Source organism: Gavialis gangeticus, unplaced genomic scaffold (genome assembly GCF_001723915.1).
Source record: "Gavialis gangeticus isolate Ggan-Ray unplaced genomic scaffold, GavGan_comp1, whole genome shotgun sequence".
Taxonomy (NCBI): Eukaryota; Metazoa; Chordata; order Crocodylia; family Gavialidae; genus Gavialis; species Gavialis gangeticus.
Window position 1 is genome coordinate 14,545,426 of NW_017728993.1, and position 18,640 is coordinate 14,564,065.

At 50.3% G+C, this 18,640-nt stretch overlaps 3 protein-coding genes across 5 annotated transcripts in view; 2 read left to right on the top strand and 1 right to left on the bottom strand.

The window, feature by feature from the left end:
* The window catches only part of TTC4 (tetratricopeptide repeat domain 4), a 21,076-nt gene extending 19,181 nt beyond the window's left edge, over positions 1 to 1,895 (top strand). The window contains exon 10 of one of the 2 annotated variants that reach the window (XM_019501249.1): positions 1,052 to 1,895. In XM_019501249.1, the coding sequence (XP_019356794.1) occupies positions 1,052 to 1,154 (103 nt within the window). In that variant the 3' untranslated portion in view covers positions 1,155 to 1,895. The remainder of the gene's footprint in view (positions 1 to 1,051) is intronic. The other variant, XM_019501250.1, reaches the window with a different exon arrangement.
* The window catches only part of TMEM205 (transmembrane protein 205), a 25,979-nt gene continuing 9,159 nt past the window's right edge, over positions 1,821 to 18,640 (bottom strand). The window contains exons 1-4 of one of the 2 annotated variants that reach the window (XM_019501251.1): positions 8,029 to 8,074; positions 6,026 to 6,228; positions 4,714 to 4,877; positions 1,821 to 4,149 (exon numbers count right to left, since the gene is read on the bottom strand). In XM_019501251.1, the coding sequence (XP_019356796.1) occupies positions 3,850 to 4,149; positions 4,714 to 4,877; positions 6,026 to 6,125 (564 nt within the window). In that variant the 5' untranslated portion in view covers positions 6,126 to 6,228; positions 8,029 to 8,074 and the 3' untranslated portion in view covers positions 1,821 to 3,849. Of the gene's footprint in view, positions 4,150 to 4,713; positions 4,878 to 6,025; positions 6,229 to 8,028; positions 8,075 to 18,640 lie in introns of those variants that run through there. The other variant, XM_019501252.1, reaches the window with a different exon arrangement.
* FAM151A (family with sequence similarity 151 member A) overlaps positions 15,917 to 18,640 on the top strand; it is an 18,109-nt gene continuing 15,385 nt past the window's right edge. The window contains exons 1-2 of the mRNA XM_019501248.1: positions 15,917 to 16,110; positions 17,667 to 17,813. Of these exons, the coding sequence (XP_019356793.1) occupies positions 15,975 to 16,110; positions 17,667 to 17,813 (283 nt within the window). The 5' untranslated portion in view covers positions 15,917 to 15,974. The remainder of the gene's footprint in view (positions 16,111 to 17,666; positions 17,814 to 18,640) is intronic.

Below are 18,640 nucleotides of genomic sequence, written 5' to 3' on the forward strand. Positions count from 1 at the left end.
AAGGGCTGGTCTCCCAGGCTGCATCCATAATCGCCCCCTTTTATTTGAAAGAAAAGAAGCTGGATCGTGCTGGTTGTCAGCATCAGTGTGGGGCGGGGGGTCAGCCTCAGGACTGAGACATCCCATCTGGATGCTGAAAATGGGCTGCGGCGGGGGGGCAGCTTCAAAGTTACCCTGCTGGGTAACTTTAATGCCAGGGGGTGGGGAGGGCCCCAGGACTTCTGAAAAACCATGCGTGCACTTAGGCAGTCCCAGGGTATGCACGGGCCAGCTGACAATCAACTGATTGTTAGACCCAGGCCTCGGCAGCCTGGCGTCTCAAATCAGCTAAGTTTAGGGCCAGGCTGAACAATCAGTTGATTGCAAGATGTGGCCCCAGGGCACTTGGGTCTTGAACCTGCTGGATGCTGAGGGTAGTCCTGGATATGGGATAGTCACTCTGTACTCGATCTGCAGGATCAGGCCGGGGGCAGCTCCGCAATGGTGCGATTTGGGATCAGAGGAATTTTATGGCCCAACCCAAAGATTGCATCTCCTGCCATGCATGGATGGCAGGGGCACAGTGTTTGGGATGGGACATAGAATTCCTCCAGTCCCGATCCCACCATTGTTTGAATGTCTGCCAGGGGCCCTAGGTCACACCACCTTTTAGATAGCTAGAGAGATTCTGCTGCAAAGCCTGAGCAGATCAATGATGATAATTAAGATCTGTAACCTTGTATCATTCCATAAAGCTCAGCTGCACACGTTGCCGCTGACCTGACAGCTTTAAATTGGCAGAATGAATCCAACACTGAATGACAATAATGGCTGTCCATTTTAATTAGAAAAACTTGCGGGGAGAAGAATTAATTCGACACACACTGCTATTATATGTGAATGGACATCAGGATAAAAGGCTCAGCTAATTCAGCAAGAACACTTGCCATCAGCACTGGTGCAGCCAATCCTTTTTTTTTTTTTTTACAGGAGAATGGGGTCTAATGCTATTTGTTATGCATGACATTTGTAGAACTTCATAGAGGGTGAATGACTTGTTGTGTTCCTGCAGGTACTTTTTAAAGGCTGGGACTCCTACCTTCTTGGTTTTAGTTAAGAATTCTCCTTTCTCCAAGAAATACTTCTTTGGCAAGAAAGTACATACACTAAAATGAACGAGCAAAAGCATTCAAGAGCAACAAGAGACTGGAGGAAAGCCAAGCTCCAGACAGTTCTTCCCACCCACAGATATGGACTGTTGGTCTCCTGCTGGTACATTTTAATATTTCCTTCTGCCTAAATCATGTAATCTAAACTAGCAGCCCTTGATCCTACAATCCCTGTGAATGCAGAACTCTCTGGAAGCAAATCAGTAAATTCTGAGTGGACAATGATTACACGACTGGGCCTAAGGTTGGATTATATATGTATGTGTGGGCAGGAGAAGGAATAGGGCGTGGTTTAATTTTACTTTTTTAAATCTCAAGTAAGCTAAAATACAGTGCAAGGTGCATCTTCTTTTTAAATGAGCTCTGAATTATTTCTGATCTTTAGTTGTGCACAAGTGCCAAACTGTGACTTTGCATGAGGCAGTGTCAGGTTTGAGGTTACCTGCACTGTGAAGAATACTACTGCTAACCTCCGCCAACGTGAGCTGCGATTGTATCTGGTTTGGGTGCCAGTGGATCTGGTGTGTTCTTTGTAGCACTCCTGCTGCTACTGGTCAATGGACTCAAACTGATACATGGAGAACAGCCGCTCACTTTGTCACCAAGGATTAAAGAGCAGCAGCAGTTCATTCACAAGCATGCTTGTGCAGCTGAACGAAGGAACAGAGCTCATTGTTAAGAGCCACTCAGTTTACTGAACATTTGTTACTTATCTGATACAAGTTGGAAATAAACTGTTTGAATAGTCTGATGCCTAATAAATGAGACGGTTCAGTTTTCCTTTCTCTTCCTGCAAAAGACATAGTGCATATATACTTGGAAATAGCATACAGCCGTGTAAATTGCTGATGGAATTACCTGATGCCAGCAGACGGCGTCTTCTGTGCTCCCACAACAGCCCAACACATGGCAACTTCTAAATTCTAATGAAAAATAATTTGCATCCAAGCTACAATCAGCAACTGCAAAAACGCTGTGTAATTATAGCTCAACTAATACCCAGGGCTTTCAAAACCATTCCACTTTCCCTAAGAAAATAAAATGCATCCTGGGAGGATTGTCAAGACAGGTTTACCAGTCTGGTAAATCATACTGGATTTAACCTACCAGCTGTCAAAGGGAAAACTAAGTATTGATAAAAGTAACTGTACTGTGATACTAATACAGTGGTAGTTAAATATGCATAACTAATAGATCCATTTTAAAGACAGGAACTGGGACACAATTAAGAGCGAAGTGATATGTGATGAAAGTTAACAATTCTGCAGAAAGAACACACCTCATCCAACCCCTTGTGCTTTCTCTACTTGCTCAGTGCTACCTTTTTATGAACTCTCCCAGCTAACATCTATAATAGAAGGGCTGCTAAATCAGTCTGAGTAGTTGCCATGAGTCCTGCTTAGCAGAAAGGCTTCTAACTTCCACAGCAATTTAATTTGCCTGCACAATCAAGTGATGTCCTTTCATTATCAGTAAAAACAAAACAAAACAAAAAAAAACAGGCCCACTTCATGCATAGAAGCCAAGGTTTGTAAGTCAACCAGAGGTGAGTTGCTGCCTGTAGAACAGTAGTTCTCAACCTTTTTAGATTCAAGGCACCTGTTGGAAAATGCCAGGTCTTAGTTTTCATGTGACTTCAGACTACAGAAAAATAATAGAAGAGTTCTGCTGTAAAGGACTCTGAAAGCCTGCAACAGCTCAGAATGGTTTTAACACTATTGATTCCTATTTGAAATATCTGAGATTGCCTTGTGAAACGTGTGCACACCTAATAGTGCTAATATTGCATGACACCTATGTTACCCCTAGAAAGATCTTAAGGCACCCTGGTTTAGAATCGCTGTAGGAGAGCCTGCTTTTTTTAATACCCTGAATATCTCTGGTTTAAAAAGTTCATGGTACGATTTTTTGTTTAAGAAAAACTGCCTGCTCAGTAAAAAATAATACTGTGAAAGGACACGTATTGGAAACTTCTTAAATGGACAGCTCTATTAAACACCACCTTTCCGTGCACCAGAAGGCAATCATTTATCCAAAGGGTGTGCACACAAGTCTGGAAAATCAGCAACTTGGCATCCACATGCAAGCTGGGAAGAGCTGAAGCTTCTAAAATTTCTCCTCCTCAGGAGCTTTTGGTCTGCTGCCCTTCTCAAGCTCTGTTCCCAGGGCAGCTGGGATGCAAACCATTTTCACCCACACTCAGTGGCATAATAAGATGGAAGAGAGTCTGAGCTTAGAGGCAGTCAAAGCAAAGGCATGTGAGGGGTTCTGGAAAGCAGCAAAAAATCAGACAGGGTCAAACGATAAGGCATGTCTAGAAACAATGTAGAGTGGTTCAAAAACAGGGCAGAGCTGCAGTGATAACCAGCTTCAAATAATTCAAGAGCAGCCACCTTTAATAAACCCCCAAGAATGATCCAGTTCGTAGCAGCTGATGTTATGGGGCATGACTGTAAAAGTGACTTTGATGGGAACAGCTGCATATGAGATGATCTGCCAGAGACTGGCCTTCCCAGCAGAAAGGAGGATTTGCAGATATGCCCATAAAACCTGAAGGAATCTAGCTGACATGATCTAGAAACTCAAAAATGTTCTCGGGCACCCTCTGCCTTCAAGGGGGGCAGAGCATGCAAAGACGAATGCATCTTTTTCCTGGGTCTTGAATTCTTGGACTCTCACCCAGCTTATCTGCACTTCTCACTTACAGTGTGGAAAGATGAGTAGCCAAATAGTAGAGGCTCAAGCCATTACATACAATGCAGCATAGATTGCAGAGTGAGGAGATGCTGTGGTACAGGGTCAGCCGACCAGACAGTTTCTTGTATTTTGGGTCTGTTTCACGCAGCTTGGAGTAAGATTTTCTTGAAAAGAGGCCGATATCCTGTCCTAGGCCATAGCTCCGCTCAATGAGGTGCATGTCAGCCATAATCTCCGATGTAATCTGCCCAAACCATTGGGCGTTCAGAGCAGCAACAGTGACGCAAACAAAGAAGACTGTGATCTGAAAGGGAAAGACAGACCATCTGTGAAAATTGTAATGCAAACAATTACCACACCCTTCACCTGTACAACCCTCCATCCAACCATCTGTGTGGGTCTATAAAGCCTGTAAGCTAGTTGTCCAGGTGACAGTTAGCCTTGTCTGGGCTTCCTAAATGTAATGAATAGCCCCATGTATCAGCAGCAGGTCTTCGTTTGGTTAAGTAACCTAGAGACCTGCCTTAACACCTTAGTTGACTTCAGTCAATGCCATGTTGTTCTGATTATAAGTCGACTTAAGTTTTCAAGTTCAGTTTGAGTAGGTTGATAACTACAGATAAAAGACCATGAACTGCCACTGCCCTGACAGAATCCCACAGGAGAATCAAATAACCAAGGGCAGGACCCAAAAAGTTAAATGCACTAAACCACTAAAAACTGCATTGGATTTGTTCCTGACTTGGTATTTTTTATGGCATGCACAAACATACTGCAGATATTAGTGTCAAAGCTGATTCTAGGTTGACTACAATGTTTTATGGTGGTTTTACAGGAAGACAAAACAGGTGAATAAGCAGGAGGCTACCTGGGTGGTTTCTTCTTCATTCAGGAGCTCGCTGGGATGATACATAACAAAGATGGTAAGGTTAAAGAATGCACAAGCAGAGCCAATGTGGAGGTAGTAGGGGAAGAGGCGACTCTGAATGAAGCCAAAACTGTGCCGGGTGAGGTGACTGCCCATCACAAAACCTGCAGAAAGCAGAGAGTAGCAGGTATTTCTTCTGGCACCATTTTGAACTGCACCAGCTCCAGAGCACCACCAAATAAAGCTGTCTGGCTTATCTGAAGAACAAGCGCGCTGTGCTGCGCAGTGCCTCTACGAGTTATGGGGGAGTTCAGTCTCCACAACCTAACAGCGACTCCCTTCCAGTCTCGACTGCACTGAGACGACGAGCTCATTTCACATGCACAGGCAGTGGCAGTGTTTTTTATGCACTATAAGTTTGGGCTAAATTCGGACTGGGGACCTAGAAATAAAAGCTTCCTAGTTCGTTATAGAGACGTGGCTTTCTGGGACTTAGTACGATAGAAACGTAGGGCTGGAAAGGACCTTGCTACATCATCTAGTCCAGCCTCCTGCTCGAGGTAGGACCCGCTACCTCCTTGTCTATCTAAGCTTTTGGTTCCAGAGAGAAAAATGAAGTCTAGTCTTTCCCATCATGAAAGGTCTTGTCCAGTGTCCAGCCATCATCCCTGAAGTAGTGAGTGATCGAAAATAAGAGGATCAGAACAATAGGATTTGGGATGAAATAACATGACCTAGTGTAGATGTAAAGATCTGATGCTATGACAGTTCTTCACTGATGCAAGTTCTTCAGGCCCGGGAGTCTGAAGTATTTAGGCACTGGCCTAGGCTTTGCTTCCACTGCAGTTAACAGGATTTGGACCACTGACTTCAATGAGAGCAGGCTCCTGTTTGCCTGCCTCCATTCACTGCAATGAGATAGTGCCAGTCGACTGCAGTTGTCCCATGTGTTATCAGTCATGGCAAATGCAATTTCAGTCATGATGCTCACGTTTGTGAGTCGGGGAGAGAGCCAGGAAGCCCGGCAGCACGATGCCAACGAGACGGCAACGGACAAGGAGGCCAGAGAAAGCAATTCTGTTCCCTGCTGGGCCCCTGCCCTGCTGCAGGACCTCACACAAGTCACTCCACCTGCTTATGCCTCCCTTTCACTCCCCCCCTCTTTCTATTTAGATTATAAGCTCTGTAAAGGAAGGGCCATCTCTTACTGGGTATTTATACCATACTCAGCACCACGCACCCCTACTTTAAATGAGGGTCTCTAAACAAACACATAAAGCATGAGAATGAATGAGAACAAAATGCAACGTACCGGACACAAAAGTGACCCAGATCTGCATGCCCCAGAAGGTTGAAAGGAAAATCAGGTGAAGCACTTTCACCAAGACTGAGGGCTCTGTATCTGTCGGCATGGCGCTCAGGAAAAAAAGATGTTCCCCGTCAGGAGCTGTTCTGGTCCCAGGGTCAGCACGGACGCACCCAACTTGTTATCAAGCTGCCGTTGCTGTCCTCAGCCTATTCAAAAACAGGAAGAAACCTAGGAATGCAATTTAGTTTCATGTGATCTGTTATTAAAGTGAGGGAAATCTTATCACAACTATGATATGAGAACGTGATAAATGAATTCGTTTCCTTGACACACTATGGGGCATTTCACAGTGCAGGGGGGACGTTCTTTCAAATTCACAACAGACATATGGAGGATTGTAAACTCCTGCTGGAATTACTGAAAGAATTAAAATAAACCAGATAAGCTAATGATAGCCCAAGACACGCTGGAGCTGAGTGCTCCCGGTGTCCTCCCCGACTCCTCTGCGATTTGTCACCTGGATAAATTTTGGTTCCAGTGATTTTGATAAATCTTTAGGTCAAGTTCCTGGTCTAGCAGCAACATGAACACATTGCTTTCTGGGCACACAGTTCAGGTCTGATGGTGACTTGTAATGGTTGGGCTTGGTAAAGCCAAAGAAATAGCATTCAATCTCTAGGCCCAGGGGACTCGTCCTGGCTAGCCAGACATTGATAGACCATGTGGGGAGCAGTGTCAGGCCATACAGAGGCCTGGCTCACATGGAGTTTGAGTGCGGAGGAGTCCTGTGCTCTAATTCCTCTGCGCAGATGGTTAGAAATTAAGAACCAAGGCAGACATGTCCCGCTGACTGAATACAGCAACAAAAGCTCTCAACGTGCCTGGCTCTGCAAAGTCCTCCACTAAAGGGCTCAGAGAAGGCAGCCCTTGTGGGGCCAGTTCAGCCACACAACAGCCTGGGAGACAACTCATCGGCCTGGCAGCAGCTCAGCCCATCAGCTCCGGGCTGCCGCGCAGAGGAGGCACCATCCACTGGCAGGGAACAGCTGCAAGTCATACAGATGTTAAGAGCAGCCTTGACAGATATTTGGCTGGGGTGACATGATCCCTGCACCCGTTCCTGCCCAGGGCAGGGGGTCGGACCTGATGATCTGTTTAGGTCCCTTCTGACCCTAACTACTATGATACTATGACACCCGCTGGAGCTGGCTGCATCCCCACATTGTCCCCTTCAGGCAAGTGACACAGATGATGGGATGAGTCACACATACATAGAGATGCGGGGCTGGAGGGGGCCTCCATCTCCAAACCCCTGCCTGGGGCAGGATCATCCCTATCCAAACCATCCCATACAAACCATCATTTGAACTCTACATAAAATTATCAACCTAACACCCAAACCCGGGTGCAACATCCTGCTTCTGTGAAATGTCACTAGTCACTTCGGCAGTGCACTGTAGGTTGTAGCCGTGTTGGTCCCAAGACATCGGCAGACACGGTTCTTTAGGTGCATCTGATCTCTTTTATTAGTTTAAGTTGGTCTAATAAAAGAGATCAGATTCACCCAGAGACCCATGTCTGACTATACACGCTGGGAACCGGAACTTGTGGCAGAGGTGATCTCTTCCACCAACCAGAGTTTTGCAGCAACAAAAAAAAAAGCCTTTAATTGCAAAGTTGCAAAACTCTAGCTGGTCCGAGAAAAGAGATCGCCTCTGCCACGAGTGTGGATTGCTTTTTCCTCTAGATCGATACGGCTGCAACCCGGACACTTGACAGTGCAGGCTCACAGGGTCCTGAGCCCCCTCTGCAGAGGAAGGCAAACCCCCAGGACCCGTGCCAATCTGACTGGGGGTGGGGCGGGGATTTCTTCCCGGCCCCAATCGCTGGCCCTAACCCCTCTGAAGCAAGGGCACAGCCTGGTGCAAGTCCCAGCCTTGCAGGGACCGGCTGGCAGCAGTGCAGGCGCTCGGTGCAGCCCTTGGGGAGCCCGGGGCTGGACTCACCTCTTCCGCAGAGCCAGCGCCCAGCTGCTGCCGGGGTGGGGCGGAGCGCAGCTGGGCCCTGCCCCAGCCGGGCGGAGCAAGGGCCTGCGGGGGTTGGGGACCAGGGATCTCCTGGACTTGATCATGAACTTTGCTCAGGTGCCCCTGCCCGCCTGGGGCCTCTGCTTTCTGTTGAGTGGTGCTGCAGATCCATGCCCCTGCCTGCATTAGCACTTGGCTAATGTGCAGCCCTCTAAGGGTGCAAAACTTTTATTTGGGGAGGGAAATATCTATATAAGCACACACACTTCTGCTTTAACAGCCCTTCGTATGACTGGTGCAGTTCCTTGCCCCGTTACCCCCATCCCCACCTGTGCACCCACACCCCTGCTGCATCGCTTTGCCCCTTGCAATCTTTTTTTTTTTATTATTATTATTTCATTTCTCTCAAATCGGCCCAAACTAACTCCAAATCCAAGAGTCCCGAACCATAAGTGGCCCTACTACTGGCAAACATCCTCCACCCACACCTGGGGCTTCAGGTGTTTCCAAAACCTTTGGTGGGCTTCCTACTTGCAGACCCAAGCCCAGAGGCTCAGGGTTCGGATGCCCCTGAGTTTTGCTTGCCCTTAGCCATAAGGCCCTCGGAGCAAGCGAACGAGGAGACTCCTATTTCCATAAACTGGGCTTAAAGCTGCTGCACCTCGGCAGGTACCAAACCACGCCAGAAGAGCAGATCTGCTGCATGGCGGTTCAGGAAAACTGCCTTCACGGACACAGATACATGGTATTGCCCCTGCCAGGTTAAGAAGCCACCACGCTTGATCCGAGCCTTCAAGAGGCCACCAGCTCTGCTAAGGGGTATTTTGTCAGCTACAAATCAGCAATCCTAGTCCCTGCTACGCCCAGGCGTGAGCTCTACAGAAAGTCGTGCTGAGTGACTGAAAGCGTGAGGTTGATGATGGCGATGCTACTGTCGGGGTGTGCGTGGCCACATGCCATTTTTAAGTGGCAACAGTACATTACTGCTGTGAACCAGGATCCAAGCAGCCACGCACAAAGTTGTATTGCATTAACATCGCAGGGTTATTATAGCTACGTGTGCCCAGCTCTTATTGATCTTTCCTACTGTTTTAGCTGATGCCAGACTCGTTCTTATTATTTTTGCATGTCTCTTGTGCCCTCCATTAGGGGATCTTAAAAGCATTTGAATCTGGTAATGATGTAATCCTCCTGACTGTGGTAGGAGATAGAAAAAAAAAAGTAGCAATCCCCAGGTTACAGATGGGAAGACTGAATACAGGGAGGCTATTTGATATGGGCTTTGGAGGAGGCTCCTGAGGCTTCGAGGGTCAGAGGAGGGGGCTGCTAGGGCCTGTGCACCTTCCTTCTGCTTGAGATGACCCCAGATCATCCAAAACAGACTGCGGTTTGGCAGGGAGCATAACTGATGTCTGCTGACCCTCAGTTATGGGATAATCCCACTACCCCCCATGCCCCACGCTGGTCTGCAATCCGGAAAAACGTCTGCGCCGAGAGGAAGACGCTGCACTCGCAACGTTGCACCCGTCTGTGCAGTTGCTGCCACCTAAGGACTAACATGGAGCATCACATCGCAGGCTTCTGCTACTGATCTTAAAAAAGCTATGAAAATACTTGCAGGAAAAGATCCCTGGCATTTTTGGGCGCATGATCGGCCTTTGTTGAGGGAAAGGGAAGAACCAGCACGACACAGTGCACTAAGATCTGCTTCGGGGCTCATCACTAGAGCAATTTTGCTTTTCTTCAAATGGGAGAGGGGGACTGTTCACTCCTGGAGAAGTTCGCTGTGAGCTGTAATCTTTATTCCCACCAGCTTCAAGTGGCAGCATGTGGATGTGCCCAGAGCCAGGTTCACCTCTACCCACAAATTCATATGCATCCAGCGTAGATTCAGGTTAGACATTAGGGAGCCATTTTTCACAGTAAGGGTGGCCAGAGTCTGGACCAGGCTGCCAAGAGAGGTGGTGCCCTCGCCTAGCTCGGAGGTCTTCAAGAGGAGGTTAGGTAGGCACCTGGCTGGGGTCGTCTGACCTCGGTGCCCTTTCCCGCCTGGGGCAGGGGGTCGGACACGATGATCCTCCATGGTCCCTTCTGACTCTACACGCTATGAATCTATAACACCGCTAAAGCAAGGCTCCCCGTGCTAGCTCGGGAACCAGACCAGCTCGAACGTGGGGTATAGTCCTATTCAAATCTCATTGCTACGCCAGGCCTGCCCACCTGAAGGCACCAGGTGACATCCTGAGCCAGATGGGGCCCCACATCTGTTCCTGGAGCCTACCTCTAGTGCCTGCAGGTGCTTGGGCAGCCACCGATGATGCTCGAAGTGTGACGAACGAGACTTCAGACGCCTCTGAGACAGAGGGAAGAGGGGACACAGGCTGCCTACGGAGCAGTGAGCGCCCACGTCCGGCAGGTGGCGGCGGATAGGAGAGAGCGGCCTGTTTGCTACTACGGCAGCTTGGAAATGAATTCGAATAAGCGTGCTGGAGAGCCACATGGCTACTGCTACAGCACATCAGTTCTGCCTCTGCTTTATTTTCATCCACCTGAAAGCGTGGGGCTGCGGGAGACAACACCTTTCCTTACCGCAGCCGGACACTCCTGGGGCGCAAATTCCAGGAGAGGCCTCAGCGGAGACAGCCTTGAGGAAGACGTGCTGCAGTCTAATTATGTCTTGCTACCACCGAAATAAAATATATTATCGGGGCCTTGAAAGCATCTCATAACGGCGAGGGCCGCGGACTGGAGAAGAGCAAGAAATCTGCCGGAGTCCTGGCTGCATCCTTGTCACATAAATCCTCCCGCTGTCCTCTGCATCATCCCTCGCCTTCCCTCCAAGCCAAAGGGTTTGTTTGTGCAAAGCTTTTATAGGGAGCTTCACAATCTGGGCTGATCAGGGGTCAGCCTTTCACCGAGTATTTGCTGTCATTGTTAATGATTTAAAGAAGCTGTGGCCCTGGTCTCATTTGACTGAGCATTTAAGGTTCAAGCAGGGATCGGTTATTTATGTAGGGATCCCAGACAAGTAGGGCTGGAAGGGAGCTTGGGAGGCCAACTAGTCCAACCCCCTACTCCCAACTATCCAGAGGACTCATAACCCATGACTGCAAACTGATGATTGCTTCATACTCCGGGGCTGACTTGGTCACTAAACTCTCCAGCTATTTGAGATCAAGATAATATCTGGTTTGGGAGTTCAATTATTCCACATCTGCCTGCTCTGGGATCCCGCTCTGCTCTTTTGATGCTTTGGGTGCTGGTCTCCATCAGAGATGAGAGACCGGATTACATGGACCTTGGTGCGGTCCAGAAGTTCCTCGGCCCTGCAGGAACTATCCTTGTTCCTTTTCTATCCAAATATGAAGGAGTTGCATCACGAGTGCTGGCTATGCTGTGGGCCCTCCAAATGTTAGCAGATGCATTAATCAGAGAAGCAGAGCTGGGAGGGACCTCGGGAGATCACAGGTAGTCCAGCCCCCTGTTCAAGGTGGGGTCGTCCCTGTCTAAACCCTACCCTGCATTGTCCAGCCTGCCCATCGAGGCAATTATGCTTAGGACAAAATTCTCTCCAATGTGATTACAGGACTTTTCTGCACGCATCTGGGGAGTGGGGTGGCCTCTCAAAATCTCCCGATCCAATTTATATGTTGTGGCTGTGCATGTATAGTACCAATCCCTTCTGCAGTGTCCATAGGACAGCACAGTTACTGCTTTTCTGGTATCTGATGTGTTACATGATTGAGCGCTTTGGTATCCCCCCTGCTACATGAAGTCCTCCGAGTAGCGTGGTGGTGATGTGCATTGGAGCCATTGTGTCCCCTGTTGTATAGGGTGCCGCACAAATGAGAAAACGCAGACCGTCCCTGCCTCAGAGAGGTTACAGTCTATATAGCTGACGTGCGAAAGCAATTCTCTCTTTCATGCAAGTTTACTTTCCCCTTCCCACTGCCAGAACTGCCGGTCCAGTCATGCCATGTTACATTGCATTTTACAGCAGGACCTAAAAAGAAGCTGCTCCTGCAAAAAACCCTGCCTGCCTTGTGCCCCTTTGTTGTTAGGTTATACAGCTGCAGGTGTCGTGGTCCTGCCCTCTTTGGGGATAATACTTCAGGGCAAATGCGAGGCTGCAGGAGTTGTTCTGATATCAGGTTGGTCTGGTGACTGATGGTCTTGATTCTGCATTAACGCCAGCGGGGGACCAGAGCCCGCTTGACACCCCTGAGCCCATACAGAGCCCCGTTATCTTTGGAGAGAGGGCCGGCCCCCTCGGAGGACCTTGTTTGCTTCCCTCCATGGAGTCAGACCAGTGCATCTGGTTGGGCTGCAGCCAAGCTGGCCAGATAAGAAAGGCAGCATAGTCCAATGTCTGGCTGCTACGGGGAGACCCGGGTTTTAATTTCAACTCTGCTACTGCTTTGCCGTGTGGCTTTGGGCAAGCGGCTGTGTTTTCCCTTCCTACCCTCCACGTGCTTCGTCTATGGAGACTGCCAGCTTCCAGGGCGGGGGCTGTTTTGCATTATGCCCCGCACTTCGCACGACAGAGCCATGCTTTCGGCCCGCAAAGCAAGCGACAGCAGCGAGCTCTGGATCTGACTCTTCCACGTGCCTCGGATCCGTGCTGCAGCTCGGCGGCTTCGCTGCGTGTGACACAGATATGCTTTCCTGCAAAAAGAGCCTTTAGGAAAGCTTTGTTAATTAGCATGGAAATAGTCAACGTTTCCACAGCCAGACAGACTGCGCGGCCCCACTCCCACCAAGGCCATTTCCAGCCCCGGTGCTGTCAGCGACGTGGTCGCAGCCACGGCTTGCTAATTGGGAGGAGGGCGGCTTGTAATTATGATCCAATTTGATGCCGCCTTAGAAATGGTTGGCACGCTGCTCTGCGGCTCGCCGAGCATCCTGGCCGGGAGCTGTGGAAAACAAGGGGATGTGGCAGCACTGATGATCTGCGGAGATATTTGTGGGGCCTCTGAAGAAGAAAGAGCGAGCGCGTTCCCGTTTTCCAGGCAGCCAGGCCTCCGCGGAGCGGAGGAGTTTTATGCTCGGCATCTGTTTGAACTGTTCAAAGGCCTCCGGCGGGGCATCGGTGGTGAGCGCGCCGTGAAGTCAGCCTGCTCCATCGAACCGGCTCCGAGGGCACGGAGAACATCTGTAGCGCCTTAGGCAATGCTGAGAGTAAGATTGCCAAATGTTTAGCAGGAATCCTTGTCTACAAGCGTCGAAATGTCTCAGCAGCATGACCTTCAGCCAGCCTGGGGCAGAGGAGCTGATTTGTTTTAAGGCTTCCCTGCCCTGGAAGCCTTGTATCCCCATGCACAAGGCGGTCAGGCTGTAAACCAGGAAAATCAGCCATCGAAAGCATGTGCAAAGGGCTCGCTTAGCAGAGGAGGGGCCCAACTGGTTTGAGATGCGTCTTGTCCTTCATTGCATTGAGAAACCACTATGGAAAGGCCATATCGGTACGTGGAAGCAGCCAAGAGACGGTCGGGCTGCTGGGCGTCCCCACGTAGCATCTTGTCATTTATGGAGCTTGGCCCCACGTGACTTAGAAAAGCTTTTGGAGCTTGGAAACTGCGCAAAGCAAGTGCCCTCCAGGTGTGCAGATTCCTGCAGCGCGTGAGCAAGCCAGGGTGGCCTAAGCCCATGCCTTGCAGAGGTGCGATTCTCGTGCACATGCGGGATTCGCTTCCTCAGATGCGGCCCGCAAATTCACGCGCGCGGGTTTGAGAATGCGGGTCGGCCCATTGTAGGCAGGAGCTGGCCACGGGGTGTCTTCGGCCCCCTCGCGGGTGCCCACAAACCAGAAAAGCAGCACCCTTGCTCACACAGAACGTGTGTCAGGAGCAGGTGGCGTTTGCTCCGTCTCCCCGCTCTTCTGGGACCTGCAGGAAACACATTATCGGTCTTGGTGCGGCTACTATCACAGACGGCACTGCCACCAATCCAGCACACGTGGGCCCAGATCCTGCCAGCACTTTTATACACAGGAGTAGGTGCATTCGTGAGAACAGAGCTCATTGCAATTAAGTCACTCCCAGGCAGAAATATTTGCAGATCAGGTGCTAGAAATGGCAACGGCAGCTCCGAGCGGTGACAGCTGGTCTGAGGCTGCGGTGTCAAATGCCGTATCGCCTTCGAAACAGACAACGAAGCAGGCTGCGCTGCCGTAGCCGGTTTATGATACGTGACAAATCATTCTCATGTTTCTACCCTGGGTGCAAAATCCCCACTCCCCTATTTCAGCGATGCCTTTAAAGAGGGGGGGATACGTTCCTTCGGGTCATCACCTCCGCTAGCGAAGCTGAATTTGATAGAGTACATGTCTGTGTGTAGTAAGACCAAGGTGAATTATGTGGCTTTCTAGGTGGTGTTAGAGGGTTTTAGACATAGGCCTTGCTCCCGTGTGTCAGGTTTTGGTCATTGTGTCGCTGCGACAGTCCTTGGGAGAATGGGATACCTCACGTGACTGGAGCACTGTCATGGGTAGGTGTAACTTGGACAGGCAGGGAGAAAAAAGGAGGTGGTGCGGGAGACGTACACTTGTTCTGACGTGGTCGGATGCGGGGGGGAGGCCTGCTGGAAGTCTCCAGGTCAAAGTCAGAGGGTCGAGCTGCAAGGGTGACACGACCGTGGGGCTCTTTGGTTTTGAACGGGGATGGCAATGAGAGGATTGCCTCAACCCACCGCATGGAGCAGGGCCGGGGATGCTCCTTGTTACATGCTGCAGGCCAGGAAGTCCACAGTCAGCCCTAACTGATTTGGGTGGGATCCCTTGGCCCAACTTCCATAAAAATCCTGCCCTTCATACAAAAACCAAGCTACTGGCAATATCTTGGAGATTTGCACCCCTGTATCTGAAGGCAAAATCGGATCCATTGGCTACCACGGAATGACTTAGGTTCTCCTGAGCATTTGCATTTCCTGATTTCTGCGTGTTTTAGACCAGCAGTGTCCAAACTTTTTTGATCGTGCACCCCTATCAGTAAAAAAATTTTGAGTACGCACCCCCAAGGTATGTATATTTATATTCGCACACCCCATCAGTAAAAAATGTTTGATCACGCACTCCCAATATATGTATATTTATATTCGCCCCCCCCATCAGTAAAAAATGTTTGATCACGCACTCCCAATATATGTATATTTATATTCGCGCACCCCTATCAGTAAAAAATGTTTGATCACGCACTCCCAATATATGTATATTTATATTCGCGCACCCCATCAGTAAAAAATGTTTGAGCAGGCACCCCCGATGTGTGTATATTTATATAACTATGCTAAATAGAAGTTCTAATATTTTCTTCCCGCACCCCAATGGCTCGTCTTGCGCGCCCCACTTTGGAGACCACTGCTTTAGACAGCAGCTGCTCAGGCTACTATTACTGACAGCTCCTGGCAATGGGAGTTGGTCTGGGCTGGCCTCAGCTTGGCTTTGTATTTGTTTCTCCAAACCCCGCTGGAGCTTCGAGAGCAGGTCTCAGGTCGCAGCGCCCATGCCTGCCAGCACGTCCAGGGAGGAAGGCGTGCTCTTCACCATGTAACTGTAGCCAGCACTTGTCAGGTGCCTGGCTCGGCAGGCTGCACACGTGGCGTCAGAGGGAGGGGGACGCTCGGCTTCGCTGCAGAGAGCGTGTGAATGGAAACTGGGGCTTTGACTGACTGAAGGCGGGGCTAGGTCAACCCAGGAAAGTTGTGTAAAGTCCTCTCCATGCCAAAGTTCCCCCAAGGCAGGGCTGGGCTCGTCAAAGAGGTCCTTGAAGAGCACTGGTTGGGTGGCTGTACATAGCTCCTGAAGGCTGAGGATACTGGAGCCGTCAATTTAAACAGCCCCGCTCTGTAGCCAGCCAGCCGTCCCTTGGACAAAGCTGCATTTTTGGACAGCCCAGGCACTCCCAAGGAAGTGCCTTGAGAGGGCAGGGATGACTCCCAGCAAGAAGAGGTGCCCCTCCCCGGGAAGGAAAGGAGCTGCAGTTGCTGGCGTCTGTGCCGTCACGGTGGTCGCTGCCTGCGTGGCGCTAGCTGTGTGTCTGACCGTCCGCACGGCGCCGCGCTCAGGTACAGAGGCAAACTGGAGCGGCGGTCCCAGGCGGTGGCAGAGATGCACGGCCGTCTGCATGAGACAGAAGGTGGATTGAAGTCAGCTGTGCCCAAGGGGCAGAGCGCAACCAACGCCTGGGCAGCGGGTGCACGGGCGTGGAAGCGCGTGTCGGCAGGGCAGGTGGAGGCAGAAGCGAAGACACTGCAGCATGAGGTTTGGGGGTGCAAGCTTGTGGCTCGCCCAGTTTGGGCAGCTCTCCCATCATCTCCCCTGGAGGAACGGGCTCTGGTCAGCCTGCGCGGTGTCTGGCAGCAGGGAGCGTTTGCAATCCCAGCTCGCCCAGAGGCCCAGCTTAAGTGACAATGAAGAGCCCCCCGCGGGACTGTAAATACGCGTTGCGCAGGGCGGGATACTGGCCCTGCCATAGCACATGCAGGTGGACTCAGTAGACAAGTCATTAGCTTGAAGGAAAGATCATTTGGTTTGTTTCCTTTGAGTTCGTGAGGGTCTGGGACTGAGGCGGTTTGTTAGGATCCAGAGAGCACGGCTGTTTTTAATCGCATTTTTTTTTACAGGGCTTATTTGTGGCTGCAGGTGGGGGGCTGAGAGTCTGCGCTGGGGTTCAGAAAGGCACCCGGTGCCTGTCTGAAGGGACTGCCGGGCTCTCTGTCTTCTCAGGGTGCTCAATCCCGAGCAAATACAGCCCGTGAACCGTGGCGTCAGGCCCATGGGGTGGGAAATTTGGCAGCGGGTGGAGTGGTGGCCATTAATAGTCACCACCCCGCCCACCATATTCCCAAAGCCCACGCTGATTGTAGCCAGGTCACACCCCCTGTGCTGCATCTGGATCGGGGCCAGGCCCCTCTCCTTTCCCCCTGCGGGGCCTGGTTAGGGCCAACCCATGCCCCCTTTTGCTCCCTCAGGGCTAGGTTGCACCTTGGCTACCCCCCACCTCCTCCATGTGGCCAAATGGCACCACCACACGGGTCCCAGTACCAGATCGGGACCACCAGTGGGATCCCACCGCCCATCTGGCCCACTGGGGAAAAAGGTTGAGCAGCACTGCTCGAAGCAACTGGTGGCACCAGCCCCTGGCACGCTCGTCCTGGCACAGCATCCTGCCCCCGTGCAAGGAGCTGCAAGATCTGATCCCAAATGCTAAGCACGGCGATTCCTGCAACGGCTCCTCACCACCCACAGGTGAAGCCGGCAGCCTATTCATCATACCCATCTGCCAAAAGCTGCCTAGTTAACAGATGTTAACCTCTTCAGCTCTGCAGGAGTTGAAACAAGTGCATCCCATAATACTAGTGAGGGTCTTCTATCAGGACATAAATCTTTGGGCACAGTCAGGTGGTTATAATATTATTTCCCTTCGTGTCCCTAGCTCACCCCTCATAAAAGTCCAGACTTGGGTTGCTGTAGTTTGAGGAAGAAAGCCGCTGCTTATGAAAGCACATGCAACTCTGAGTTAGTTCATCTAGAAGGTGCAAATCTGCTCTGCCCTCTGCCTGGCTGAGTATGACATTGATTTCCCAAAGTCATTTATAATGCTTCTTCCTCCTTGTTGTAGACCCAGCGCCCGAACCAGCCTTCAGCACAGCTGGAGACCTGTTGGAGTATCTGCTACAGCTGGGGCGTATTCCCCAAAAGGATGGGTTGCTTGTCACCTGGTACCATGCTGCAAACAAAAAGAGCGAGATGGAAGATGCCTTAAAGAGTAATGGGTTTCTTTTCCCACCCCAATTGCCTCCAGAGCTAGGAAAGCGAGCATAGCCGGGGCAACCAGTCCTCAGTCCACAGGTCCTGAGCTGACCCCTGCACGAGGCAGCAAGGACTCTTTTCCTCCTTGAGCAGCCCTGCATTCAGCTACCAGGGAGTTTTCCCCTTTTTAAAGCATTAAATAGTTGCCACAGGCAAGATGGCAGGCATTGTGTGTCTGATATTCCTAATGATGTGATATTGGTAAGCCATGAGGTCAAGTCCTGGTTTGATTGAAGTCGGTGAGAATGGGGCTGTGCTTCCAGCCCACGGGTTTGCTAGCTCTTAGAGCACAATATGGGCAACTCGGGCAGCCCTGGAGCATATTGGATTTTGGAGTGATCCCATGGGATTAGTGGCCACTCAGCATTTGTAAAGCTGCCTCATTTATACATTCATCTGATTGGGGAGAGGTTTCCACCCTACGAGACACCTCTTAGTGGATTATCCCAGATATAAGATAAGACAAAACAGCCTGACAGTGGGTTTCTTAGTAGTAAAAAGTCTAATACTTAAGGAAGAGAAGAGGTCAGTTAAAGTTTAATGTTCAGATGAATATATCATTCTCTACACTTAATCAAGCAGCAGCAATCTCTGATGATAAGTAGAAAGGGATAGTTCACATCACAGTGATAAAAAGGAGGGATTGCTCAGAGTTTCACGAGATAAGGCTGTTCTATAAAAATTGAACGTTTTGTGCCACATTCAGTTTGAAACGGTTCTGTCTTGAGGCGATAATGTGCACGCGGACAGGACCGAGGGCTCCGTGGCGGTGCAAAAAAAATC